At 36.4% G+C, this 27,451-nt stretch overlaps 2 protein-coding genes across 2 annotated transcripts in view; one reads left to right on the top strand and one right to left on the bottom strand.

Annotated features, from left to right (window-relative positions):
* The window catches only part of TPP2 (tripeptidyl peptidase 2), a 52,734-nt gene extending 31,300 nt beyond the window's left edge, over positions 1 to 21,434 (top strand). Inside the window, exons 23-30 of the mRNA XM_031058355.1 lie at positions 59 to 137; positions 2,003 to 2,041; positions 8,574 to 8,725; positions 8,824 to 8,920; positions 9,784 to 9,914; positions 11,188 to 11,395; positions 17,403 to 17,522; positions 18,144 to 21,434. Of these exons, the coding sequence (XP_030914215.1) occupies positions 59 to 137; positions 2,003 to 2,041; positions 8,574 to 8,725; positions 8,824 to 8,920; positions 9,784 to 9,914; positions 11,188 to 11,395; positions 17,403 to 17,522; positions 18,144 to 18,233 (916 nt within the window). The 3' untranslated portion in view covers positions 18,234 to 21,434. The remainder of the gene's footprint in view (positions 1 to 58; positions 138 to 2,002; positions 2,042 to 8,573; positions 8,726 to 8,823; positions 8,921 to 9,783; positions 9,915 to 11,187; positions 11,396 to 17,402; positions 17,523 to 18,143) is intronic.
* Positions 19,403 to 24,594, bottom strand: LOC102031502 (protein-lysine methyltransferase METTL21C). Its single transcript, XM_005422669.2, has 5 exons — positions 24,492 to 24,594; positions 23,409 to 23,560; positions 21,992 to 22,134; positions 20,332 to 20,449; positions 19,403 to 19,797 (listed from the first exon to the last, which is right to left on the bottom strand). The coding sequence occupies exons 1-5, from the start codon at positions 24,560 to 24,562 to the stop codon at positions 19,403 to 19,405; spliced, it is 879 nt and encodes a 292-aa protein (XP_005422726.2). The 5' UTR covers positions 24,563 to 24,594.
* Between the last annotated feature and the right edge of the window lie 2,857 nt (positions 24,595 to 27,451).

The following is a 27,451-nucleotide window of genomic DNA, read 5'->3' on the forward strand; positions in this document are numbered from 1 at the left end:
ATTTCCATGGAACCTTAGTGAACCTGGTTTTAACACTGAACTTATTTTCTTTGAACAGAATACCTAAAGGAGCAGGACCAGGATGCTATCTTGCAGGAAGTCTTACTCTGTCTAAAACAGAACTTGGAAAGAAAGCTGTGAGTATATGGAATGGATGACAGGGGTTTTTTCTGAATTTTTTTCTAGCAAGCTAATTGCATGCCAGGAAGTGCTGTAATGTATGAGGTTAGTACTTTAAAGAGCATTAGGTTTGGTAATATAATACATTTTAGAAGCAGCTGTTTCATTATAAAGTCAGCATAACTTCTAAGTAGTTCTATTATTGTTTTCATCTTCTAATTTCAAATTTAGTTGTACTTTCTAAATTTTGAGTTTTAATTATTTTGCTCTAAAATCTTTTCTTTCTAGAAGCAACTGCTTTATTGTTGGTGTGGAGGCTTTAAAATTGACCTTATGTAACTCCCTAGCTTAATGTAATTTTTGAATGAAAAATACATGCATATAGTGTTATGTGCATGTTGGTTCTGTAATACTCTTTGTTGCATGCATACAGTATTCAGCAGAAACATGTGCTTTCTAAACACATATATGTTACTGTTACCAAGTAATAGGAATTTTGCTGACCCAAATGCATAAACAGATTTTCTTACCTGCTACACACTGTTGTTGTCAACCACTGGTATGATTGTATGCTTCAACAGAATGGTATAAGATCTCTGTGTGTGAGGCTAGAAAAAAAATGAAATCTTTTTTTTGCTCATAACACAGCACCCTGTGAAAAAGGTTTTTTAACTTGTATGACTTTGTGATGCAACAGTGATTATAGTAACTGTCACTTTTCTGTGTATCTGGTGCTACAGTGCTTAGAAGATTCCCTTAGCTGTTTTTAAACAGATGGTAAGCCTGAGACTAAATTTTAGTCAATCCTGATGATTGTTAGTACTCAGTGATAGTTGATCTATGTGCATATACCACTAGATGTGGCTGAACAACATGTATAAAACTAGAGTATGTCTTCATAGAAAATAAGTTTCTGAGAGTAGGTTGTCATGTACCTTTAGATATTGTTAAGCATAAAAGTTTATTAATTCAATCTAAATGGTTGTACTTTTGGTCAGATTCCATGTAACTGCAGATGAGAATGTATTAGGAGAATTTATTTGTCAGTGAGGAAAAACCCAGTAACTAGGAGCTCTAAAATACCTACTTTAATATTTCTTTGTGATACCTGCAAGGTTGCAAGTGTGCTTTTACGAAATCCATGATAATTTAGTTTCCCTAGCTAGAATTATGCACTTCCTTGAACTATTGGTTGCAATCTTGCATATTTTATTTTAAAACCAGACTAAGTGGCTATATACAGTGGTTTCTGGGACAGGAAGCAGGAGATAGGTAGATACAGCCTGTCAAATTTCATATGATGGAGAATACTTAAGACCTTACACAGGAAGAAATTCCAGCTGAGGTGTTCCTCATGTCATAGCCAAAGGCATTGTTGTTATGGTCATATTTCAATGGAAAAAGGATGGTATCAAATAGCAATTGATACTTTCTGCTGCCTTTAGTGAACCTCAGTATGTACCAGGAGACAAAAAAGGAGGACTAGGCAGCAAAGTTGTCTCTAAGTCAGTGAGTGGATGCAAGGTAAGGGAAAATGTATCTAATTTGTCTGTATTTATTATGAAAGAGAAAAATGCCACTAAACAGTCAAAAAATCTAAAATTCTGAGGCTGAACTTCTGTTATTTATTAATTGAAGCTAAGTGGTTAACAACACTTGCTTATATTGCAGGAGTAATGGATTGTGTATTCAGTGATGCATTGGTTTATTCATTTTAAAAACCTGAAGGAGCATGCTTTAAGAGCATGTTTGATCATACATGTGACTCTCTAAAAGTTGGAAATCTGTAGGTTGGAAGTATAACTATAATTGTACAGAGAAGGTGTCTCCATCCTGTGTGGTGTGTGCATGTTTTCTTACAGTATGTTATTCTAACTCCCAGGGGCAGTCTGCAGCAAAGCGACAAGGAAAATTTAAAAAGGTACTGAATGTTAGTTTTTGAAAAAGATATACTGAAGTCTTTTTGCATATGACTTAAAGAATTTGTCTACCAGTCTTGGTTTTTAATTTGTCTCCTTCATCTACCTGCTTAGACTTGAGTTATTTACTTCAGCACCTTAAGTATCTTTACTGGTAGAATGACAAAACACTACTGTAACACATAGCTGAGAGGCACGTGAGCATCTGTATACTTCTGCCATAAGTGCTGTAAAAATGCATGTGCTGTTAGTGATCTGCAATTTTTCTTGTTCTTAAATACTCAGGAATGTTCAGTGTTTGTGGTCAAGATTTTTTGTGGCAAGTATTTCTGCCTATTCTGTCTGCAGATTGAGAATCAAATATGAACTTTGAATTGAATAATTGAATATGTAACTGTATTCCCAGTCTCCTAAATTGATAGTTGTCTTCTTTACAATCATAAAAAACACAGAAGGAAGCTAGAGTTTATACAGTCATGTAGCACATAGTAGTATTCACAGAATTAATTTTGGAACATTTATCAGATAGTTTAGAAAGGGAGTGACTTTAAGTGTAACAGTGTTTAATATTGTTCATTCTTGTATTGTCACGTCAGGTAATACGGTATTTTACCAGGGGTCAGCGTAAAGCAGTTCGTTTAAAAAAATGCAAAAATATATTTTACTAAACTACCTACATAAGGTTACTGGGTTTTTTCTTGTCCTTAAGTTGTAAAGGTATCTACTTTCTGTTGATTTCAAGGTACTTTGTTCTGGAGTGGCATGCAGATTAGCCAGGATTCTTGTTGAGAACCGTGAATAACGTAGTTTATAGTCATACTCTGTTATTCTGTGAATAGTAAGCTGGAACCTGAACCTGCTAACTTACTCTCATCTGGGTGTAATAACCTTGAAGGAATGAGGTTAGGCTTTCCAAGAAGGATTTTAGTGTATGTTGCTGAGTTTTATTTTCATACCTGAAAATCACGCAGATTGCTTTCAGAAAGATAATTTAAAATCCCATGTGAGTGCATGACTTCCTGCAAATAAATAGGGTATAAGATCTTCACTAAGTGAATCTCTAACAAGGGAATTTAACTATAATAATAATAGAATTTAAATAACAAAACCTATTAAACAGATTCCAGAGGTTGTGGTCTTTTGGGAGGTTTTTTTGTTGATTTTTTTCTTCTTTGGTTCTAGAACAGAGATTTGTTTTCAGATCTGAGCCCTAAAACCACCCAAGCCAAAATAAAAGTGGTCCTTCTTGTTATTTCCATCTATTACTCATCCGTGTACTAGCCACAGATAAACTAGTGGATTCCTTCAGGGCTCCATCTTCAGCCCTGTGCTCTTCAGCATCTTCATAATGAGTTGGACACAGGACTTGAAGGGATATTCAGCAAGTCCGCAGACAATACTAAACTGGGAGGAGCTGTTAAAGGCAGGGAGGCCCTGCAGAGAGACCTTGACAAAATCTGGGGCTGGGCAATCACAGCCCACATGAAATTCAGCAAGGGAAAGTGCTGGATTCTGCCCCTGGGCTGGGGCAGCCCTGGATGTACAGTACAGACTGGGAATGAGATGCTGGAAAGCAGTGCCATGGAAAGGGACCTGGGGGTCCTGGTTGACAGGAGGTTGAATGTGAGTCAGCAGTGCCCTGGCAGCCAGGAGGGCCAAAGTGTGTCCTGGGGGACATCAAGCATATCAGCACCAGTGGGATTGTTCCTGCTCTGCTCTGCACTGGGGAGGTCTCACCTTGAATATTGTGTGCAGTTTTGGGTGCCCCAATATCAGGAAGATATTAAACTATTAGAGAGTGTCCAGAGGAGGGTAATGAAGATTGTGAAGGGCCTTGAGGAGAAGCTGTGAGGAGTGGCTGAGGTCACTTGGATTGTTCAGCCTGGAGGAGACTGAGGGGAGACTTCATTGCAGTCTGCAATTTCTTCATGAGGGGAAGTGGGGCCACAGGCACTGGTCTCTTCTCTGTGGTGACCAGTGACAGGACCTGAAGTGGCCTGAAGTTGTCAGGGGAGGTTTAGGTTGGATATTTGAAGAAGGCTCTTCACCCACAGGGTGGTTGGACATAGGAACACGCTCCCCTGAGAAGTCACAGCATCAACCTGACAAAGTTCAAGGAGCGTTTGGACAATACTCTTGGGCACATGGTGTGACTCTTGGGATTGGCCCTGTGCAGGGCCAGAAGTTGGACTTGATGATCCTTTGGTCCCTTCCAACTCGGCATATTCTGGGAAATAAAACACAGTGTAGTTCAGGGCATTGTTCTGTAAGAGCTCCAATAATTAATGCATTTTGCTGAGAAGGCAACTCAAAGGCCTTCCTAGTTTAAAAATTTTGGTATTTACCTTGCCCTGTCATAGATTTACATGCAGTTAAGATGTTTTCCAGTGCAGAAAACTTGTTTATATATTTCTTCAGTGATGCAGTCAGTCAAAAAAACGTGTAGATTATTCATATTTTTCAAGGATAGGTCCAGCCTCTCTTGTAAGATTAGTAGCCCTCTTTGCCACAAGGGCCCACTGCTGATTCATTTTCAACCTGGTGTCCACCAGGATGCCAAGCTGCTTTCCTACTGGATAGCCCCCAGCATGTAGTGTGCCTGGATTTATTCTTTTTCAGTTCTTGCCATTATCTTTGTTGAACTTCATGAGGCTCCTGTTGAGCCCATTTCTGCTGCCTTTTGAGGTGCCTCTGGATGGCAGCAGACTCCCTGGCATCTCAGCCACTCCTCCCGCTTTGGTGTCACTGGCAAATGTGCTGAGGGTGCCTTCTGCCTCCATCATCCAGGTAACTAATGATGACATCAGACAGGGTTCAATCCAGAATTGACCCCTAGCGCACAAAATTAGTTACTGACCTCCAACTGTGTGTCACTGACCACCCTCTGAGCCTGGATGTTCAGCGGGTTTCAGTCCACCTGACTGCATCTCTGTTTTGCATAAAAGCAGTTTGTGGTTATGCCAGGAAATAGCCTAGGTTTACAAGGATAGTTAATTCTTTTATACTGTACAAAAATGTCAAGGGGCTCTTGCCACATAATAAACAGGTGTCTTTGTTTTCATTTGCAACACAGTTACAATCTGATTACTTTTTCTCCTTGTCTCCAAGCTTTGTCCAGAACATAGTTAGAATGAAAAACGTATCATTGACTTTTTCCGGTGTGTAAGAATGACTTTTTGTTAGTTTACACAATGCAGCTTTTGAGCAGCAGTATGTAACAATTAGCCAAGGGATGGGAAGTTTCTACCCCATTTTCCCTATTCTGTTATCCTTTCTTCCAGTTTCAAGCAAGAAATGTATTATGCAAATAGTGATAAATACTAGTGGAAGACTAATAAATACTACTGTGAATTGAGATAAAAGGGTGACTTTGAGCATTAAGATACTATCCCTGTTTAACCGTGAGGCATTCAAAAATAGGATTAAGTGTGTGTCTGTTACAATTTTGTGTAAGCCTGCCTGGTGACTCCAAGAAGCTTAATTAATTTTCCATTAAATGAGAGTTGCCATAAAAATAAGGAACACTGCACAAATTGTATGAATCTTAAAACAGATTCAAATTCCATATGTATATTCATCTGTATGTGCAAATAGGCATTGATTTGAAGATACTTATTAAATGGAAAATGAGACCTGGGATATGTTCCTAGAGGGAGCTTTTTTCCTGTGGTTAGCTTTGCTATGAAAGCTTTGAAGTACAAATAACAGTAGTTTTATATGTGTTTTACGTATAAAGTACTAGATGTTAAAACACCAGACAGAAATCTAAATTGAAATCTTGAAGCTAAATTAACTGTTAATTCAGCTCTTTAAGAGGTGAATGTTTTGATGGCACTGTGCTTGTTTATGTGTGTAGTTTGTAGTTCAGTTAAAAGTTAACCCAGTGAGGCTTACGAGACTCTAGAGTACACTGACTGAAATGCATATCCTGTATGCATCCCAATTTCTCAATGCTGCATATCTTTTTAGAGGATAAATTTGAAAGTTTCCTTAGTTTTTCTCAGTGGATAATATACTCACTTGCTGTCTTTCTCTGTCTATAGCTCTCTGTCTTTTTATAGGTATATATAAAATGAAATCCAGTACACTGCTCTAGGAATTCTGTTCCTTTCAGGGACAAATTTGAATAAGAAAACAGATTGGAGTGTTGAATTGTGAATATTTGCCTTTGTTCTCCTTATTCTCTAATGGTGAATGTTTCTGTAATGGCAATGGCAGTGCCATTTTGAGATATTCTGGTACCTAAGGAGTTGCCGAGTTCTATAACTGATCCTAATGTTAGCAGATAAAATAAATAAGCCTTCAGTCCCTCTTAATGCCCTGTAATAGTTAGTTAAATGTGATAATAACCTAAACTTTATTTATCCCTTGAAATAATTTTGAGGTCTGTACAGAAGTCTGCTCTTGCAGCTTTTTTGAGAGGAGGGTGCCTGGGTCTGAAGCTCATTGTTTTCCTTTCAGTGGTCATGGCTTGTAAGGCTTGCAGAACCTCATGAGACCGAAAGTACCTATGTGAGAAAACAGGGAGATGACTTTTTACTGTTGATGGTTTAGCTACGTAGGGTTAGTTTCTCAAAATGCAAGTGTTCATCCATGAAAGTGAGATTTTGTTAATCCAATTAATTTGGGTTGAAACAGACTAGAGTTGTAGAGCCTTCTCATATAGACATGGCTTGAAAATGCAGAGGTCATCTACGTATATAACTCCAAAAATATGCTGCCAAGCGGAATGAAAATGGACTTTCAAAAAGGAAGTCCCCAACTCTTGGAAAAATATTTCTTAGGCAGGTTTCTTTCTTAGGAAAATACTAGTCTCGATAGAGGACATCTTTTAGAAGATACTGTAAATTAAGATTTTTGTGCTGAACGCACTTCTTAGACTTGTTAAAATGTCTTGTTTGCTTTAGCAAACTATATTGCTGCTTTCTACTGTTCTAATTACCTTAGTGAGCCCCACACCATGTTCCTGACTTCTGTATTTTTCTGTCTGTACTTACTTCCATGACCTGTTATGTTACGCTCTGGCCTGGTCTTACTGGAGGCTCATTTAGGTGTATTGACTGGTTGTGCACTTCGTACTTGCAATGCATATGTGCAGGATAGTTCCTTAATGCAGATTAGTTATCTGAACAAGTTTTCAAAAAAAATTACTTAAATGTCCATGTTGTGATTTTGTGATTTCATAATAAGTAACTGGAAATTTTTTTAAGGGAATATTGAAGTCACTTTTACCAATATTGTGTTCAGTAACCCACAGTAAGATGCTGATCTGTTTGAACTATAAGTTCAAATAAAATTTTTCTGCAGCATGGTTTTTTAATGTTCCAGAAGTGTAGTGTTGAAGTCCAATTCTGTCACCATTTCAGTTGCTATTTAAGTAACTTTAACTCCATTTCGTACACAAGGGTTCATTTTACTACACAATACTGACCTGGTTTATGGGAACCATTCCCACAAATGTGTTCTGGAATAATTGGTAAGAATAATTAAATTGCCACAGTAATTGAGCATGCAACTCAGTATTTTGCACCATGTTGCAACAGAGTAGTGGTATCTGGAGGATTTAAACTTACGTGATCTTCTCTGTGAAGTATCCTGTATGTAAAGTAATGGGACATGTGCCCTTGCTGTTCAGGGAGAGGCTTGTGTAAAGATTGAAACATTAAAACCAAAACGAACAAATGGCCTCACCCAGCAGTTTGATGTTTTAGAAGCAGTGGATAGAATCTAATGCTACCTTATTTGCAAACTTAGATGTAAATTCTCAGGAAATGGACTTCAAGAACATGGTTTGAGTTAGGATTTTCCTTTTAAATATCTGTAACTGGTTTTCTCATGGTGGTTATTGACTACTGTAGCATGAACTCAAACTATAGTCATATTTCTATGCTACCATTTAAGGTTTAAAAAAAAATCTTGCTGTCTTGTATCTACTTAATTAGAACTGAGATACAGGTGAAACTGGAAAGTCTGCAGCAGCAAACTGGAAATCATTTGACTTTTGATGCATCAGCTAATTCCATATGCACATGGAAGAAAGTCTCTTGGGAGTAATAAACATATCCTGTGACATGTTTCATGTTTATCATACAGTGGTACTATTTTTTAGAATTCAGCCATCTTTATTTATTTGTTTATTGCCAGATTTGTAGGATAGGATCTCTGTCTTTTTTCCCTTATCCTTTTAACCAAGTTATTTGCTTTTTTATCAACAAACAAACAGAAAACTACTTACCTTATTCCCTAACTAATATTATGTAAAATTATGTGAGTGTAAAAATGTCAAATTAGCTAAATTTTAGGCTTTATTTTCTTACACCTAGTGTGCTGTTTTAATATTTACATCCTTGCATTGCTTAGAATAAAAACTTAAAGCAGTTCCTGAATTTTTACTGTCTAATATCTTTGCTCTCAGAACCCTTACTCACTGTATGTGTAGCTCAGAGTAGTTGCTGGCTATGATTTAGCTTTCATATGACATCCAAAAAAGTGTCCTGTATCCCTCTGAGTATGTGTCTCTTTTCCCACATCCAGGATGTCCTTACTGTTCATTATCATCTGATACCATCACCATCAAAGAGTAAAAATGGCAGCAAAGAGAAAGAAAAAGAACAGGAAAAAGAAAAAGATGCAAAAGAAGAATTTGCTGAAGCTTTAAGAGACCTAAAAATACAGTGGATGACCAAGTATGTTTGCTGTCATTACTACACAAGCTTGAAGCAGGTTGAAGTTCACAAAAATACTCTGAATCTGTACTTTAATGCTATATCCTCCTCTCTTCTAGGCTGGATACCACTGACATGTATAGTGAGTTGAAAGAAGCATTTCCTAATCATCTTCCTCTGTATGTTGCAAGACTTCATCAGCTGGATTCTGAAAAGGTTATTTAACACTTCTTAAACTTGATTTGTCTCAATACACCCTAACAACTCTTTCTTTGTGCGCATTTGAACTTGAAGTGACTGTATGCAGTATTAAAGAGCAGAAATGTCTAATTAGAGTGACAGGTACCTCCCTTGACTGTGATTTACTTAATTCCATGGCAGAATAAAAGAAACTATGCCTAACCAAAGTGTGTTTGCTCATCAAGTTATGCCTTGTTCAATTAAACACATTTTAAGTTTTCATACTTACGTAGTCTACAACAGTTTTATTCTGAATGGTGCCTACTGAGACAAACACACATCATATTCTGTTTCTCTTCTGGTCTGGTAATTTCTCCTAGTAGCATGACTCAGACAGCTGAGGACGGTATCCCCCCTAAAATGGCACAGCTTAATCTAGTTTCCATTACTGTCCTCAAAAATGGGAGCTGTCAACAGATGAGTTTGCATGTGTTTTTTTTCATCTTGAAAACAAACACTTTGTGCATATGCCACTAGCTTGAATATTTTTCTTTTTATTTCATTCTGATTTTATATTTATTTCTGAATTGAGTTACTGCTACATTTTACAGAAGTACTGATTTGTACTGAAAGGTGATTTTCTTTCTGTAAACTCTGCATTTTGCATATTCCAACCTCCAACCATATTTCACAGTTTGTTTTCAGCGAAATAGACTAAGTATGCAGAAAATCTTGAAGACTTTCCAGGGTGTTTCAAGCAAAATTTGAACGAAATGGAGAAAAGAACATATTGAATGATCAAATGTTATTTTTGCGTAGCTTTGCAATCACCCTAATTTTAGTAGAATCAATAATGAAGCAACTTTATGGTGCTGAACATCTTTATATTCTTCTTTTAGGAACGAATGAAAAGACTTGATGAAATCGTTGAAGCTGCAAATACAGTAATCTCTCATATTGATCAAACAGCATTAGCAGTATATTTTGCCATGAAGACCGATCCTAGGCCTGATGCAACTACTATAAAAAAGTACCTACCCAGTAAATAATTTTCCTGCATCCTATTTCTGTAGTCTATGTACTTTGTCTCTGCATGTAAGAAATGGAATGACTGCAACTTTTTTTGATAACTTGTATTATTTTTTTGTGGCACACGCAGAATTTAAAATATGACTACACAATTGTTGTGTTCTCTTATTACATTTCCAGAATGCAAGGACACTGAAACTTCCATTTTTTTTTTTATTTATTCAATAAAATAAACCAGGATTCTTTCAGGATTTAAATGTATCAGAAAAATGGGATTTTAAGTTGTTGTATCAAGCTTAGTCTAAGCTCAGAGGGACCACTGGAGTATTAGTAGAAGTATCTGTTTTGAATGCTACTTGCCTTTTCTTTATATTTTGCAACCTTTCCCATCTCTATTTGAAGACAAAATTTATATCAGCCAAAGAAGTAACTGCTTGCTTGCAAGAGATTTTGTTTGCAAAAAGCGTGATGACCATGCTGCAGAGTATTTGAGACCTATTGTTCTTTAGTTTCAGATTGTTCCTCTGTACTATTAGCATGTATATCCTCTAGGAAGATAGTGTTTTGAAGGTGACACCTTAGTCTGGAGAATAAGTGATGGATTTTACTGTGTGTAGCATGGTGCTGTTTTAGTAACAGAACAGCAGGTCTGAATATTAGGCCCTTAAAATGGGAGATGCATCTTTGTGGATTATCTATAAAATATCAGATTTCAGCTGTAAAGCTAGTCCATCTGTTATAGCTATCCTGAATCCAGATTTTTGTGTAATTCTAGAATTGCTGATATAAAATCAAAGCCTTGACATAATAAACTTAATTCTAAACATTTCTTGATAAGTTGATCCATTAGGTCATGTGTTTTGAATATAACATCTGAAATTTAACACCAAATTCAGTGGTGCTTTAAATGGATGCAATTCCTTTGAAGTCAGCAGAATTATATCTGCTTATGTTAGTGGTGGATTCTACTCTCTGTTTATAATGCCAGGAACTATAAAGTTGTATTTCTAGATGCTGACTTACTTTTGGAATCCTGAGTTACCTTTGCCTTAAGTCATCTGAGGCATTTCATACTTAGAGAATGATTGAGTATCTTTAATGCATGGTGTCTTTGGGTAATCTTTTATGGTTAGTTTAATTTATAGTAAATAGCCTTGTGTGTACTAATGACTGTAAACTTTTTTAGCTTAAACTGAGTCAGTACTGTTTCTGTTCTTAAGGAGGCATCTACAAAAGATTCTAAATGTTTTTCATACTGTTTTTTCCCTCCCTAGTGAAATGGAAAAACAGAAGAGTACTTTAGTGGATGCACTGTGTCGAAAGGGAAGTGCGCTGGCTGACCAGCTTCTTCATCTGCAGACCCAAGAAGGGGCTGCTTCCAGTGATGCAGAAGTCAAAGATGAGGATCATGAAAGCTGCTCAGAAGCTTTGACAGAGACATTCTGGGAAACAACAAAATGGACTGATCTTTCTGACAGCAAGGTAAGAGACCAGAGCAGGTTTTTTTTCATTTGCATGTTGGGTTTTCTGATAGTTTCTTCTGGAATTATGCACTGCCTTTGTGTGCACAGCTTTGTACATTCCTCCCTTCTACTTTGCCATGATGTCTTCCCTGTGCATTGTGCTTTCTTTATGATCTTTTTCCACAGAGATTTTGCCAAGCCTGTCAAATCCATGGTAAGCCCATCTCTCTTCAAGTGAACGTAGAGGTTAAGGGAAGGGTGTAAGACAGTACCAGATTTCCACAAAAAAGCTGCTTCCTTTATTGAATTGCTTCTTTCTGTACTTTCCAGGGAGTATTTTCAATTAACCTCTGCGCTCTTGTAGCTGTACACACAGAGGTGTGCAGCACCCCACCCTGTTCAGTCCTGCATGCTGTAACCTCTTCCACACTATGGACAAGAGAAGTTTTGTGTTTTGCTGTCAGTAATGTCTGTAGAAGTAAAGGTAGAAACCCTTGGAAATAATTACATGTTTATTAGCACAGACTTCCCTGTCATTTTAGAGTTCCTGATCCCAAGACCTGAATTTTTTTTCTCCTTCATTCAAAACAGCAATTCCAGAAGGGAAAAAAAATCCATTTTAGGTGATTAATTACGTAGCTTTTTATTTAGAGAGGTTATGACTTTGTATTTTTAACTTTTGAGCTATTGGTGTTAATTAGTTTCTGAACTTAACTTTCACATTTGGCTGTGTTTTAGTGGAAGATGGAGTGACCAGGGTATTTGTTGATAATTATGTAAAATTACAAAAGTGCTTCAGATGGTTACAAAAAAAAGCTTGGAAGAGTAGAGAAAAAACCGAAAATGAAGGATTTAACTTCTTGACAGTAGATAAAGTTCCTGTAAGAACTTGTGCTTTAGGTAGAGGCCTGGTCAGGAAGGTTGATGGTGCTTACCCTCCTCACTTTAGTGTATATGTCCTTGTACACATACATCTTTCAGCATATCTCCTCTAATCATTAACTGATGATAATATCATATGGTAGCAGATTTTGTGCTTCAATCGTATTGTTTGGCACATTTTCTTACTGTCTGTTTGTAAATGCAGTACTTTGCTCCAGCATAGTAACCCCTGGTTTATTTCTGTCTCCTGCTGTTTATTTTTTTAAAGCTGATGGAAATAATTTCAGTGGAAGAATGTCAATATAGACATTTTGTTGGGAGTTTCACTCTTTGGCTTTTATTTCAAGACAGATAGCATTGCTGAGCTGTGTGCTTTGAGCCTGGAATAAGTAACTCTGATATGAGTTCTATGGATTAGGAACCTCTCTCTTTGACTGTCTTATCCATGGATTCGTGAAAGTGTATATTTCAGTTTTGCTCTGAAAATTGATTCTTCTTTATTGTTAAATTGGTACTAAAAGATCAAAACTTCTCTAGATTTTTGTAGTATTTCATATGGAAATAACTTCCATCTTATTTATGTAGTATGTTTGTCTTCTTTTTCCTACTTTTTTGAGTTTTATTACTCAAATTGAAATCTAAACTGATTGACTGTTATGAGACCTATAGAGCTACTTGTAGGGTGCAAAAACAGCGGTAAAACAAAAGCCTTCCACACAAGCAAAATGAAACAAGGAATTCATTCACCACTTCCCATGGGCTGGCAGGTGTTCAGCCATCTCCAGGAAAGCCAGGCTTCATCATATGCAGCCATGATTTGGGAAGTGAAGCATCCAAGTCAGATATAGGAGATAGACCTTGTGTGAATGTCCTTCAAAGGAGAGTTGTCAAGAGACAGCCAGCTTATTCTGAAGCAGTGTGTTGGAGATGAAAATGTGGAGCTCTTCTTTTATGTAGATATGTCTGTGTAATACTGGCACTCAAAAGATGGAACATCTGGGTGAGAAAGGATGGAAATCAGACATTTAGTACTGCACTGATCATTCAATTTTTTTTCATATATATATGACTTAAGATAGGAGCATTGCTCTAAATGTGTTTAGTTATAAGCTTCCTATAAAGTTCATGCAGCTGTCAGTAATTAAAAGGCTAAGTAAATTTTTGAAAACCAAGAGAGTCCATGCTTTCTTTCAGGTTTTTTCTAAAGTGGAATCAGGAGCATCATCACTTTTCTGTGTGTTTCTTCTCACCTTCTAGTAAATAAAGTACTGTCCCTTGTTTCATCTCTCCTCTGCACATGTAGCACCTGGGCACCACAGGGCATTTGGTAGTTCCTTTGAATTGTCTGTTTGTCACTGAAGTAACCTGCTTGTCACCATATTGTAGCAAGTATGTAGGGAAGTAACTTTAATTTTGATAGTAAGTGCATTTGTTCATACTTTCAGCTATTATCTAAAGGTTCATTTTAAATTAAACACTAAGGAAAATATTTATGTCCCCTCTGTACACAAAAGCATTTCAAATAAACTCCAGTTAAGACAGCTTTATGCAGCAAGTATTTGATAGATTATGCAAACATGTTTATGATAGCACTTTAGTTTATTTTCCTAGAACATAGCTTTAAATTTTGTAGGCCAAAATCCTCAGTTTTAAACACAACTGCTACAGGACAGTAGTAGGATGTTGAGTATTTGTTATTCAGCCAAAATCCTGTTTTAAACACAGGAGAGTAGTAGGATGTTGAGTATTTGTTATTGGGAATGACCAATATCTGGAATGTAATGCCTCTTAACCTTTATTAGCCATGGGAGAAAAACAAAAAGTCACACTTAAAATAAGTTTAAAAACAAGTAAAAGGCGCATACCTTTCCATCTTATGTTTTAAACATCTTTAACCTGGATTGGTTTTCCTGATACTGTTTGTATTGTCAGATGCAGTGGTCTCTTCCAGCTGATTTTATTCAGTCACTGCCAAAAATGTGTTGCTGGATATTTGATTCCCTTAACTCCCTTTGCTTCCATAAAATGAGTAATTTTTTTTATTAATGTAGTTTTTATTCATTTTAGGGCAGTTAACAGAGCACAGAAAAATCAACAAACATAGCTAAGAAAGCCTGGTTTATTACTATAGATGTATATGAACCTGAAAAAGCTTATTTGTTGGGAACGGTAAACATTACAATTTCAGTGTTCCTATAAATAGCTGGAATATATTACCTAGAAATTGTATTGTTTAACCTAGTATTTTACCTGTAGGTAAATGTAGGCATATTTTAATCAGCTCTTTAAATGATTAATTAATTGATTATACCAGTCTGTTTCCATAGAGTAACAACATTAGGACTACAAAAGTTTCATTAGGCATTTTAGTATTGCTGGATTCAAACATACTTTTTTTGAGAGTGTCTTCAGCCCCAAAAATGTCTTCAGAAAGATCATTTCAGGATTTTACTGTCCTAAATACACATCTTTATAGCTAATGGCTGGTAGGAGGTGAACATGCAAATGCTTTTATGGGTCTGGCTCCTAGCACACGTAGTATTCGAGGCCATTAGCTTGGGGAATAAAGTATCTTAACAGTGATTTTTCCCCCCAGTATCCTAGAAGTATGCATTGCGTTTTCTCAATACCCTTTTATTGCTCTTTGTACAATTTCTGGCCCAGATTGCTTTTGTGCAAAAGCTGGCCTTCATTATATTTATTATATAATTTATTATTTCATTATATAGTTCTGAAATAATATCAAATACTTTGAAGTCATTACTATTCTTTCATCTAACAGTTTGGTTATGGATACTACAAATAGGTTTATTTGATGGTTTTATACATTCAGATAGCAGCTGTTTTCTCTGTTATATCTTAATAGCGCTCCAGTTTACATTTTCCTTACACATTTCAAGGAATCATTACCTTTATTTCTGTGATTTTATAAAACTTGCAGTATTTTATCTATTAGGCTTAATTTGGCCAATATATGTACAAGTTGTAAAGTACTATTTCTTATCTAACATCTTTTGTTTGTAAACAAATTCTGATTTTAAAGCAACCTATGCTTGTTCATAACTTGTTCATAACTTCTGAAGTGCTAATGAATTTTTAGTAGTTTTGCTGAACTTGTATACAGTTGATTGGGGGTTTTTTCCAAACACTAAGACAGAAATTACTGTCTTATGTCAGGAGCTCTTGGAGCATTATTTTAAACCTTTTGGTTCAGCAAAGAACCTTTTTCTCCTTTAGAAATACCCAACCTTGTATTTGGCCAGAGCAAGGGTATTTCGTAAAATGCTTTGTTTTCTTGCCACAAAAACTCTAGGAAGCCCTGTTACGAAAGAAATGCTGTCAAGTGGCTTTCCTCCTGCCTTTATCACTGATGTTCAATAACCATTCAAAACTTACAGGGTCAGGTAAGAGCTTTCTTCATAGAGCAGTGACATTATTTCTGGTTAGCCTCAGAAATGTTTTATTTGCTGAGAGCTCCAATGCATTTTTCATTTGATTTTTTTTTTGTTTGTTTTTTGTTTTGTGGTTCTATCATCTTTTACAGAAGAGATTTTTTTTAAGTTTAGTTTAGCCAACTAAGTCTGCTAATAGATCCACTGAGCAGTTAGTCAGAAATGTTTGCTAATGTGTTTTGCTTTAGGAAAATATCCAAAATAATTGGATTGAGAATGCAGCATGCAGATTATTTTTCCAATGGCAATATTTGGAAAATTGTATATGTGAATGGTGCTGTATGCTCATTGTTGCATATATGTGTGTGTTGTAAGCTACAACAGCTTAAGTGAATATTTCAACATGGCAAAATAAGTATTTGAAGACAGAAAAATGAGCAGCTCTTGAATACTTTGGCATAGTATCTTGAAGCTTTAAAATTACACCTTGACTTGCTTGATAATTAAGTTTATTTCTTTTTTATATTTTAACTGTTTATTGATTCTGCAAAGGCTTGTGCATGTTATTAAGTGGAAGTGTTCAGGCTGCTAAAACTAGATGGGTTCTTCACTCCTTGTAAGATTCAGATCTCTGGTTCCTTAATGTTCATGTTCTAGAGACATATTTAATTTTTTTCTGTAATGCAAAACATGTTTCTGAACATCCTTGAAGGGTTTCTGTTAGCTTTTCTTAATGGGATATTTTAAGTGGGAAATCCTCAACCTTTATTGTGGAGTCAGAGCAAAGGAAAAATGGTGTGGTGAATGAGGGGAAATGAATATCAAGCTCTAATAAAAGATTACATAAAACACTGCCAACAACAGACACACCACCATATTCACCAACTTTACTGCTATGTCACTCTTCAGTAAAAAATAAAAAATACTTGGTTTACTGTGAGTGTTCCAAGGGGAATATATCAAAGTGTCTTGATTGCTCTAATTCTTAGTGCTGCAGCTGGTGAAATGGTTTGAACCATGTTGCAACACCCTGAATGCTGTCAGTGGTTGAGTGTTAAGAACGTAAATTTATTTTTCATTAGGTCTTAGATAGACACATTCATTTGCTCACATGAACTACTGCATTGGTAAGGACTGTAAAAGCTGGCTTTTTAGAAATAATATTATCAAGAAGGAGCTTTTTTATCATCTGTTCTTAAAAAGTTACCAGTAGTGAGGAGCTGACCTAAAACCTGAGGCTTGTCTTCATGCTTACCTGTCTTCATTGCTTGTTTATAATTATTTACATTTCTCTGTCTTTGTCTGTATATATCATTCACTGTGTACATTCATACTTGTTTCTGCAGTATGTTTGTGACTACCTAGGAATTAAAATTCTCAATTTGGTTTTTGCTTCTCTGGGTCAAAAATATACCTGCCTGGTTGATGTTTTAATTATCTTTTTAATGTGCCTTACAGTTGCCTGTAGAGAATGAAAATCCAAAGAAGCTAGAAATGTGACAAAAAATTAAAATAGTGACATCTGTGTTACATAAGTTCCGAAGTCAAATATGTTTGTGAAGTCAGAAATAGTCTCTAGGAAGTTCATGTTTATGACTCTGCTGTGAATCATCTGTTATACTGCAAATATCTCGTGTAAATGTTTTACTTTGAATCACTTCTGCTACCTGAACAGAATTTGATCTCACTTGTTAAACCTTGTAAGATATTAAAATACCTAACTTGCTTTGTTTTTTTTAATTTGCATTGTAGGTTTTGACTTTTGCCTATAAGCATGCATTGGTAAATAAAATGTATGGAAGAGGGCTCAAGTTTGCCACAAAACTTGCAGAAGAAAAGCCAACAAAGGACAACTTAAAAAACTGCATTCAGGTAAGGAGTGTTTGGCCAAGTAATGGGGCTGAGTTCATGCTGTGTAAGCTTTCAGAAGCAAGATATAAGTCTTCTGGAATTTTTTGTACTCTTCTCATTTTAGAAAGCACTAAATGTAATATCTTAACTTAGGTTTTGTAACTCAGCTTTCATTTGAAACAGTGATTTTTTTCCTTCCTTTTTCTAGAATAGCTTGTTTGTGAGTAACTGTTGTTTTTAGCAGATTTACTTTTTGCAACTTACTTCTAGGCATAAAGGAGGTAGAGACAACTTAGTTCAAGATATCTTCATAAAAATCCCTTATGTTGCTGTTTTACCACTGGGGTTTTTTTTACTATTAATAATCATAATTACTGCTCGTAGAACTTAATGGAGAATTAATGGGAATTTCTAAGATTAAATTCTTGTGCATTATGTTGAAAGAATGTGGATCATATAGAATGGGGAGGAGGGATCCCCCTTTCAGGACTGAGGAAGTCAAAACTTACCAGATCTCCAATCTGTTGTCTTTCTGATTATAGACATTTTTAGTAAAGTGTTGATATCAGTGCAGTGTTTGTTTAGATTTAGATGTTAAAAAGACTAAGACTCATTTTTTTAATGTGTGCTTTTTTCCTTCAGCTAATGAAGTTGCTTGGATGGACTCATTGTGCAACTTTCACTGCAAATTGGCTTCCTGTCATGTATCCACCTGATTATTGTGTATTCTAGAGAATCAACAATTGTAAAATTAAAATGATTTTATATGGGACAGGATAGGAAAAGAGAAGTTTGACTTTTTATTCGAACGCATGTTTTCATTACTGAATGCTGATTATTAAATTGTGTGTATTTATCAGTAAGGGCACCTGGGTATGGCTCAATACCTGTTAACCTAACTCCTGTCATCAGGGAGTTTCCTTATTGTGCATCCCATTGCTGGCAATGGATGTGCCAGAACTGCCAACGTCAAGGACTTGGAATTGGTTTGGAAAGAATTACTGCATGCATGTTATGTTCTGAATTGTTACTTTGAACTGCAAACCTGTAAAAGTTCTGTATTTTTTATGGTACACTGAATTTTAACAAGTTTGATCTTAATTTCAATTGTATGAAGGCCTTAAAGCTACTTCAAGAGTAGCTAAAATCTTACTTATTAGATGAAAATAATGGACACCTGTATTGTTTGCAAGAGTTTACATTTAATGTTTTTGAGAAAAATTCAACCTCTCAAATGGTTACAATGTTTCTCAGAATTGCTGATGCATAGGTACTCTTGTAAATTTTCAAAACTCTTCACTTTGGAGTGATTTCAGGCAAACTCAGAAATCCTGGTGAAGCTGAGTATCAGGACAGGCTGATACATGTATAAAAGTGCCAGACAATTACATGTTGATCAGATATTGTAAAGCTATACATAGGTGTTTATTAATGTTAAAAATACAAAACATTGCAGAATAAATGTGCAAAGTTGAAGATCAAAATACCACCATGTTCACTCTGATACTTTAAAAGATTTTTATAATGAATAAAAATACTGAAGCTAAAATTTGTATTGGTTTCTGGATGAGTACCTAAATAAAACTTGCTGAAAGAAAGCAGCTTACAAACAGCGGAGGTTCAGTGCAGGCCAGAAGATCGATGCTTTTTGTTAAAGCCTTCTTACTAACACTGGTCCTTCAGTGGAGGGGAGTTGGTCAGTTTGAACAGGTCATATTTATCAGCCAGAGACAAACTGCTATATCTTTTGCCTTGCTGGGTTTTTTTCTACTTGCAATGCAAAACTTAGATGCAACTGCAACTTTACAACCATAAATGCACAGATGGTGCAACATAATCTTGGAAAGCATTCCAATTTTTGAGGTGCTGCCACTAAATCAAGATCAGTAATAGTTTTCTCTTTAATTCTTTCTTACTGTGGCTTTAAGCAGCTTGACATTTGATTCTGGAAATTCTGCTAGAATGGTTGTGTTAAATATATTGCAAACTTTTTCCAAAAATTCATAGTCTGTACTGAATCTGAATTTATTTGCCCATAGCAATACTGTTCCTGGCTTACAAAAGTACACCATTGTTGCTAGCAGGGGCTCCAGAGCTCCATGGTGGTACACAACATCAGTTGCCAGTATGAAATCATAATGGTGAGTTGATACAGGAAAGTCTTCATTGAGGCCTTCTCCCCATACCAGTTTTCTCACTTCAGGTTTGTGCATGTTCAGGTTCTGTGTATTTCTTGAAATATTATATGAGAGATTTTCAAGAACTTCAGGCAAATCAGTAGCTGTAACATGAGCCCCTAAGGAAAACATGAGTTTGTTAATTCACAGAATCACTAAGGTTGTAAGAGACCTTCAAGATCATCTGTCCAACCATGAACCCAGCACTACCATAATTGCCCCTAAACCATATCCCCAAGTCCCACATCCAGATGCCTCTTGGATACTTCCAGAGACAGTGACTCCACCACCTTCCTGGCCAACTTATTCTAAGGGTATCTACCCACCCTTTCTGTAAAATAAAAAGTTTCTAATATAAAATCTGAACTCCCTGGCACAACTTAAGGCGGTTTCCTCTCATCCTTTCACTTGAGACAGTGCAAAATTCATAGGTATGTAGTTGAACACGTATGAAGGTTTAGCTACATAACTGGTCCAGCCTCCCCCATAACTAGGGTAATTTAGTTAACAAACAGTATTTTACAGTGATTTTCATTTTAAAAAACAACAAAACAGTGACAAAGTTTCCTTCAACTGTTGTTGCCTTAAAGTGACAATGGCAGAGCTAGATCATCGTTCACTAGAAATTGGAAAGGAAATACAAATTTACCAACCTAAGATACAGGCCACAATGGAAAGCAAGCCTGTTCCAGCACCGATTTCCAAAACTTTTTTATCTTTGAGGTTGAATTGTTCTTGATTTGCTTCCAGATACTGAGATAAAGCCAGTGCCTAAAATGGTTAACACATATCCATAAAAGGGTAAGAGCTAAGTTGCACAAAAATTCATTAGATGTTTTTATACAAGGGTGTTGTGTTTTTTTAGTGTAATGAGAAACACTGAAGGGTGTAACAAAAATGTAAGATGGGAAGAATTGTGATGTATCCTGTTTTTTTAATATTAAAAAAACTAAAGCAGTTTATTTTTAGTTTTAAGTTTATGTGATACTGATTTACTACACACTTCTACATGAGTCCTCTGACAGCTCAAGACAGAATCACAGAATAAGCTGAGTTGGAAGGGACCCACAAGAATAGGCAGTGTTAAGATGTGAACCTTACAGTCAGAGCAGCAAAGTTTAACAATATGTAAGTAATGTTCTGGTTTATTATCATAAATGTTATGCTATGCTGTCACTATCATACAGTAACTTTAGGCTTCAGCAGAGATTTTTGAAAAACTTTTTTTTTGTTTCAATTTTTTTAGCAAAGAAAATACTGAAAATTGGTTATTTACAAACTCGACACTTGTTTATTGATAATAGTATAACCTTTCAAAAAAACAAAACCAGCACTGTATTAAAATATTATTAGGCCTTTGTAAAGATTTTGTCAGCAGAATATAAGTGGGCTGTTTATTAACAACATAAACTGATGCCAAAGAAACTGTCTTCCCCCTTTTGCTTCTCTTCTTTAGAATTGTGTTACTGTTTTAACTCTTGTGCTTTTCATAATGCAACACCTACATAATGCAGTCTACCTGCTCTGGGAAAGCTGACAGCTAATGAATCACCAGTCCAATTTGTGCAACCTTTCAATTTTCTTGGAGAGTTTTACCATCTGCATTCTGACTCTTGATTAATGTGCAAATTGATGATCTGACATTTCAGAATAAGATCCTGTTTCACCCACCCATATGCTCTCTCTATTGTTTTGAAATTGTCTGCCATTTCCTTGTGAGCTTTTTAAATAAATGTGGATCTGAACAATTTTGAAATCCTGATTTTCTTGTCTTTATCAGTTGACTCTCCCCTCAGAGGCAGTTTTCTTAGTCTGCATAAAATTCTGTTGGTAAGAGTAGGAGAGGCAGAGATTGAAGAACTGCTTACAAGTATGATTTTCCATACTGTAATGAAACTGTTCTAGCCTTTTCTTTAAAAGAAGCATTTTTAGTAATTTTAACATCCTTTATTTATTCAATCTCTCACAGTTTTCTTTTTCAGCCTCCTTTTAGTACTGCTGATTACTTACTTACCAGCAGTGACTGATTGGAAGCATGGAGGAAGCTGAATGTTTCTTCCTAAGTTCCCTTACTAAATTTTTTTTTCAATCCCTACATCCAATGTACAAATGCTTTGGTGCCATAGTCCTTTTGGCATGAACTGGCAAATTACCCTAAGGCAGAGCTTTCTGCTGAAGGACTTCATTCTGCATAGGGAAACTTCCACTGTCAGAAGTGTCACATCTAAGAAAGCTTCCTTAATATTTGTGTGCTGCTGTCCTGATTTGCTCTTGTGTCACGTGAGCTTTCTGCATGTGGTGTTGTGTACTTACCCCTGGCCATACCACAGCTCCGAAGTGTTCTATGGACTCCTGAATGACAATCTGATGGCCAACATACGTATAGTGCTCCTTATCAAAGTAGTGTGAAACTCTAGGAACCCAGTTCTGCAGTATTTTGAGAGTTACTGGTGAGGCTGTGAGAGAAAAGTTGAAATTTTATGGGTGTATGTGCAACTTGTTAAAGGGTAAAAATTATTTTACAAAAACTGTGTGTGAGCACGTGGACTTGAAAAGCTCTCAGGACATCAGTCTTAAATCAAAGCATTGTTAAGGTTGGGAAAGATCTGGAAGATCATTAAATCCAGCCATTAACCAACCCAGCACTATGTTCATTGCTAAAACATCCCCAAATGTCACATCTGCAGATCTTTTGAGCACTTCTGTGGGTGGTGATCCCTGAGCAGCCTGTTCCAATGCCTGACCACCCCTTCAGTGGAGACTAGTTGCTGTCCAAAACCAGACAGTCTGGGTGGCCAGAGGGTGAGAGGAGCAATGGTCATTTCCTGCCATTCTAGGTATTCACATGGGCAATTTAGAGAGAGAAAGGAGCCTTTTAGGAAAACCTACCAATTCAAATATAAAACTCTTAACATCTAGAAGATTTTCAGGACCAAGTTAGCTTGTACTTTGGTGTTTGTGCTGTAGATTTCGTTTGTAAGGTCAGTAGCTCTACAACAGCAAGCTGCTTTTTACAAAAGGACTTAGCATCTACATCCTACATTAAAGAAAACCTGACTCTTGGTGGTTGTTTTTTAAGCATCCTCCCACAGGAGGAGGGTTGTAAGATGCTTTTTATGTTGGTATACACAATGTAGCTCAGCAAGTCAGTGCTACAGTTGTCCTCGGGGGTCTCATCATAGCAAGGAGGCTCATGGCTGAGGTGTTTCAGATCTGTGCTGAGGCTGTTCCATCTGATCTCACTGAAAACAAGGACACTGTTCTGAATGGCTGAACTTTTGTTGCAAGGATATGCATAGGATTAACTGCAAGGGGAAAATTTGCTCTGGATTGTAGGGGCTTTAACTGATGCCTGCCTGGAATCCTTAGTAGCTGTTGGAGCAGTTTAGCCTGTTAAAATCTGTAATAACATGGCTTTAACAGTGACAGCCCAATCAATGCATATTTTAACCATATCTCTTTTGTAAGAGATTTTAATTGAAAAGTAATTCTTAGATGTCTAAATAAAATCCAAAGACCTTTTAAAATATATTTCTTAATTATGGAGATAGAGGGGTATTTCTTGTAGATTTGATCTGATAATATATGCAAACATAAGAGGAAATAATGGGGGAAATCAGATATCAAAGGAAAAGTTGCAATATGACATCTACTGTTTGAAGACTGACAAAAATCAAAGTATGATATGTTAGCATGCCATAGCAATTGCAGTATTTAAATTGGACTAAACCTGTGTCAGATTCTGCATGCTCAGAGCTGCAAGTGCAGTTTTCAGAGTCATACTGCTCTTCACAGGTTTCTTCTTCCTCGGATTGGCAGCCCATTGTTCTTTGAATTTTGTTGGGGAATGGTGGCTGCTGTGCAGAGATCATGGCAAAAGAGCTGAAACAGAAGGGGAAAAATAATGTTATAAAATCTTGCAGGCACTCTCTTCATATGAAATATGTCTGGAAAAAGACAGTGAGTAGTTTAGGTGGCCTTTGGTGGCCTTTTGGAGTTTTTTCAGTGATGGATTGAAGCAACAGGATGAGATGGGACATCTCCACTCCACTGGGTGGTACAGGCTGTTTCTGGGTATGTAGTAATGCTGTCGGAATTTTTCTTCTCTCTCATTTATCATTTATATCATTGTGTTTATTTTATCATTTATGCAGAAGCTTAGAATCATGTCACTGAATTGATACCTCTAGTTAGCCTGAAAATTGAGCTACTCTTATAAGTTGAAGCGATAGCTGAGGAAGATAACTGTCTTTTAGTATCTGTGACTTTTTATCTGTGTAATTTACTATTTTCAAAAAACTTGGGACTTATGACTCCAGAGATAAAACTGTTTCCTTTGCTCCAGTCAGTGCTCTTGATTTTGTCTCCTTGCACAGAGTTGCCTTCTCTTCAATGTCTTTTCCTGCAGAACAGCTAACCCAATTACACTGAAATGCAATGAACTTCAGAATACCCAGATGGTAGTCAGGAAATCATTGCAGTGAGAAGATTGACTCCATAAGGTTTTTGGATAACTCTCTCTGTGAATCCCCAGGGTACAGGGCAGCACCCAATCTAAGAAGGAATTGATTGATACCAGCCAGCATCAATAAAAGCAGGAACAGAACTCAATATAGATTTGCTTGGAGAGACATAGGTCAGTAAAATTCTTTGCTTGACTAGAGTTTTCTTCAGTAAAGAAATGCATATATCTGTGAGTGTGTGTGAAAATTAGATATAGAGATATAGATATAGATTAGATCTAGATTAGATACAGAAATAGATATATACACAGACACATCTATATGTAAAGAGCAAATGGTTCATAACTTACTTTGGCCAGAGGCTGTATATGTTCACCTTTCCCACATAACATGATGGCTGGAGTGAGCTGTTTTTATCCATGATAAAAACATTTGTCCACTCTGCTCATTTTGGAGACTGCATATTTGCTCTCTCCAGCCACATGCACTGCAAAGTGTTTGAGTTGCATTTGAGTTGCATCATACTGCAGGAGGCTGATTTACATATCCTCACTGGAACGGGTAAATCTCTAGCAGTGGCCAAGATGTTTAGCAATGCCTGCAGGTTTGTTTTTTTTAAGGAGCAGTGTGACTGCTGACTTATATGAGTGATTTAATTTGCACATGATATTGACACCATTGCAATCCTACTGATACCTGATATATTCCTTATTGCTGCTCTGTTTATGCACAAGGACAGAATTTCTGTTCTAATTCCTCTGACACTGCATTTGCTCCATCTTGGCAGTGATTTTGTACTGCAACAGAAAAGAGTGTTCTGAAGTGCTTTAAATCGATTTCTGCACTTTTTTTCTTCAGAGGGCCTCCATCTGGCTAGTAACAAGATCTGGCTTTCCCCTCTGGTGTGTGATTTGAGGTAAGATGAAGGTAGGTAAGAGACTGAAGTTAATGGTGCAGTCACTGCATTCCCTGACATGAGGGAGTGCATCCATGTTCACTTTCCACATGTCACAGTGTGCCTCCTTCCAACAGCAATGGTTTTTTTCATTTAATCAAAAGTAAGCTTCTGGATTTAAGCAAGGTCTCCTTTTCATGCCTTAAACTAGAATAAAATCTGCTCATGTTTTAATGCTTTAGGAAATCTCTGTGAAAAATATTTTCAGACTTGTGCAACTGGGAGGGTACCTAATGAAAAGAGAAGAATCTGTCAGAAGTGGTGATGGCTACAGCAGAAGACATTTGGTTGAAGACACAGTCTTCTGAACATTTTATGTTCAGAAAGTGCAGAGCACTCCATTCTCATAATTGGAGATTTTGGGGTGAGTGTTTGTTTTGGTGGGGTTTTTTGTAAGGCTCTTGTATAAAACCAGAAGGCTTGCTTAATGAATAAACTGTTAATTTGTCAGTTTGGGTGGAAAGTGATCTCCCTGTATTTTTTTCCTTGCTTAAGCAAGCTCTTACTACAACAGGCCAAAATTTCAGTTGGCTGTGGGTGGCAGCGAATTCCAGAAAATAGCTTGGAAACATGCTTGATAAATACAAATTTGTTGATCAGCTATTAAATACCTGCAGCAAATAAAATTGTGTCTCTGATCCTGATATATATGTATACTCTATTTATCACTCATTCAGATTGAGCTCTTAACTTGATTAGACATGTTATGTTACATTTTCAAAATAAAAATTGTTATGCTTTCCCTCACTTTGTTCTTTGAGTTCCCCTAAAATGGGAGTCTGCTTAAATATTTATAAAGAAACCTTGCTGGTTTTACTAAATTCGTTAAAATAATCAGGAGGTCTAAAATCCACACCAGTGGTCACCCTGCTGCTGGTGTGGTCATTAAGTCCATAAGTTGCCTGAGCTCCTAGGTGGTGATTTGAGGGGATAAACACTATGCACTCTATGTTTGTATGTCACCTGACACACTGGGCTCTGGTTTTTGGCTGGAGTTTCTGGATGCTATACTAATATCTTGTAGAGGTATGGCTTTCTCTAAACAGAAAGGAATTTATAACTGTGTATATATGTATATATATATATATACATGTTCCTTCTACTGCCATAATTATTCAATTACATATTTCATAGGAGTTAAAAGTAAGTCTTTTTTTAGCTGCAAACAACAGGACAGTTTTAGTCTTATAAATTCAAGAATTCAAGTATATTAGTGTCTTGGCTTTAATGATGCACAGCTTTATTTGTCATTTTAAATGACAAACTGCTCCTGAAGGCTACAGGCACAAGTGAATATTGAGAGGCTATTTGCAAATAAGTGGTGTTTGCATTATTGCATTCTCTATGCAACATAGGTTCATGTTGCTGCTGTGCTCACAGAATTACAAAAAACAACATATGTCACTATTTTGACATTTTTCTGATCCATGTTTTACTAAAAATATATATATCTCTAAAATAATTTTTGTTTGATAATGTTGCATGCAAAATCTGTTCTCTTAGAAAATGTTGGCTCTTTCTGAATGTTAGCAGCCAGTTTTTTTCCAAATTAGTCTTGTTGGGAAATGTTTATCTAATTCTTTCAGAGTTTTTAAACCAGTATTGACTTCATTAATAGTCTTAAGCTGTTGTGAACACAACTTAGAAAATCACATTTGATTTCATCAGAACCTAAGGAAGAGAGAAGAATTCACAGAACTGTATCTATTTGACAATATTACATAAAATTACCAAGGTAACACGTAGAGGGAAATTGTAAGATGATGATAAACCTTAAGGTAACAGACCCCTATAAGAATAAACTTTGTGCCTCTTAAGCTGCTGAAATCAATTTATTGGAAAGAGCTTTTAATATCCAGTTACATGGCCAAAAAAGAGTAGGTTACTGAGCAGTGCTGTGTCACTGGGTCTTCAGCTGTAAACACAACTCTGCTGAAATGTGTTTCATCTCAGCACAGAGTTGCACAGTGTAGTCTGTGTTAAATATTTGAGCAAAAGCCAATTTCATTTGCTCACATGTGCAGTCTGTTCTTTGCAAGTGCAGTCTGTTCTTTGCAAGATCGGGTTTAATCATACTAGTATCATACATTAACATCTGCTTTAGAGCTCATGCAATTTTCTCATGTTACCATGAGCTAAATTTAAAAAAATAAACACCAGCAGCACAAATTTTAGGAAACAAAGGAAATGTCAATGTTAGGAACATCACTATAGTAAAACTATGTGATATTTGAATCTGCAAGGTAAACGCACCCAAATACTGCAGTGACTGTCACTCCGCACGAAACAGAGAGCTGGATTCTCTTGGCTCACAGAGCTGACCTGAAATACAAAAAGTCAGACAAAGGTGTTTCT

This window comes from Geospiza fortis, unplaced genomic scaffold (assembly GCF_000277835.1).
Source record: "Geospiza fortis unplaced genomic scaffold, GeoFor_1.0 scaffold366, whole genome shotgun sequence".
NCBI classification, from domain to species: domain Eukaryota; kingdom Metazoa; phylum Chordata; class Aves; order Passeriformes; family Thraupidae; genus Geospiza; species Geospiza fortis.

What these genes read in the sequence shown, in the direction of transcription:
- LOC102031502 (XM_005422669.2), bottom strand. Translation starts at nt 24,562, where the DNA reads ATGGATAAAAACAGCTCACTCCAGCCATCATGTTATGTGGGAAAGGTG. An exon ending in GAGCTGTGGTATGGCCAGGG is followed by an intron (nt 20,450 to 21,991) that starts GTAAGTACACAA and finishes TAACCATTTTAG; the next exon opens with GCACTGGCTTTATCTCAGTA. An exon ending in CATTGTGGCCTGTATCTTAG is followed by an intron (nt 19,798 to 20,331) that starts GTTGGTAAATTT and finishes TGTTTTCCTTAG; the next exon opens with GGGCTCATGTTACAGCTACT.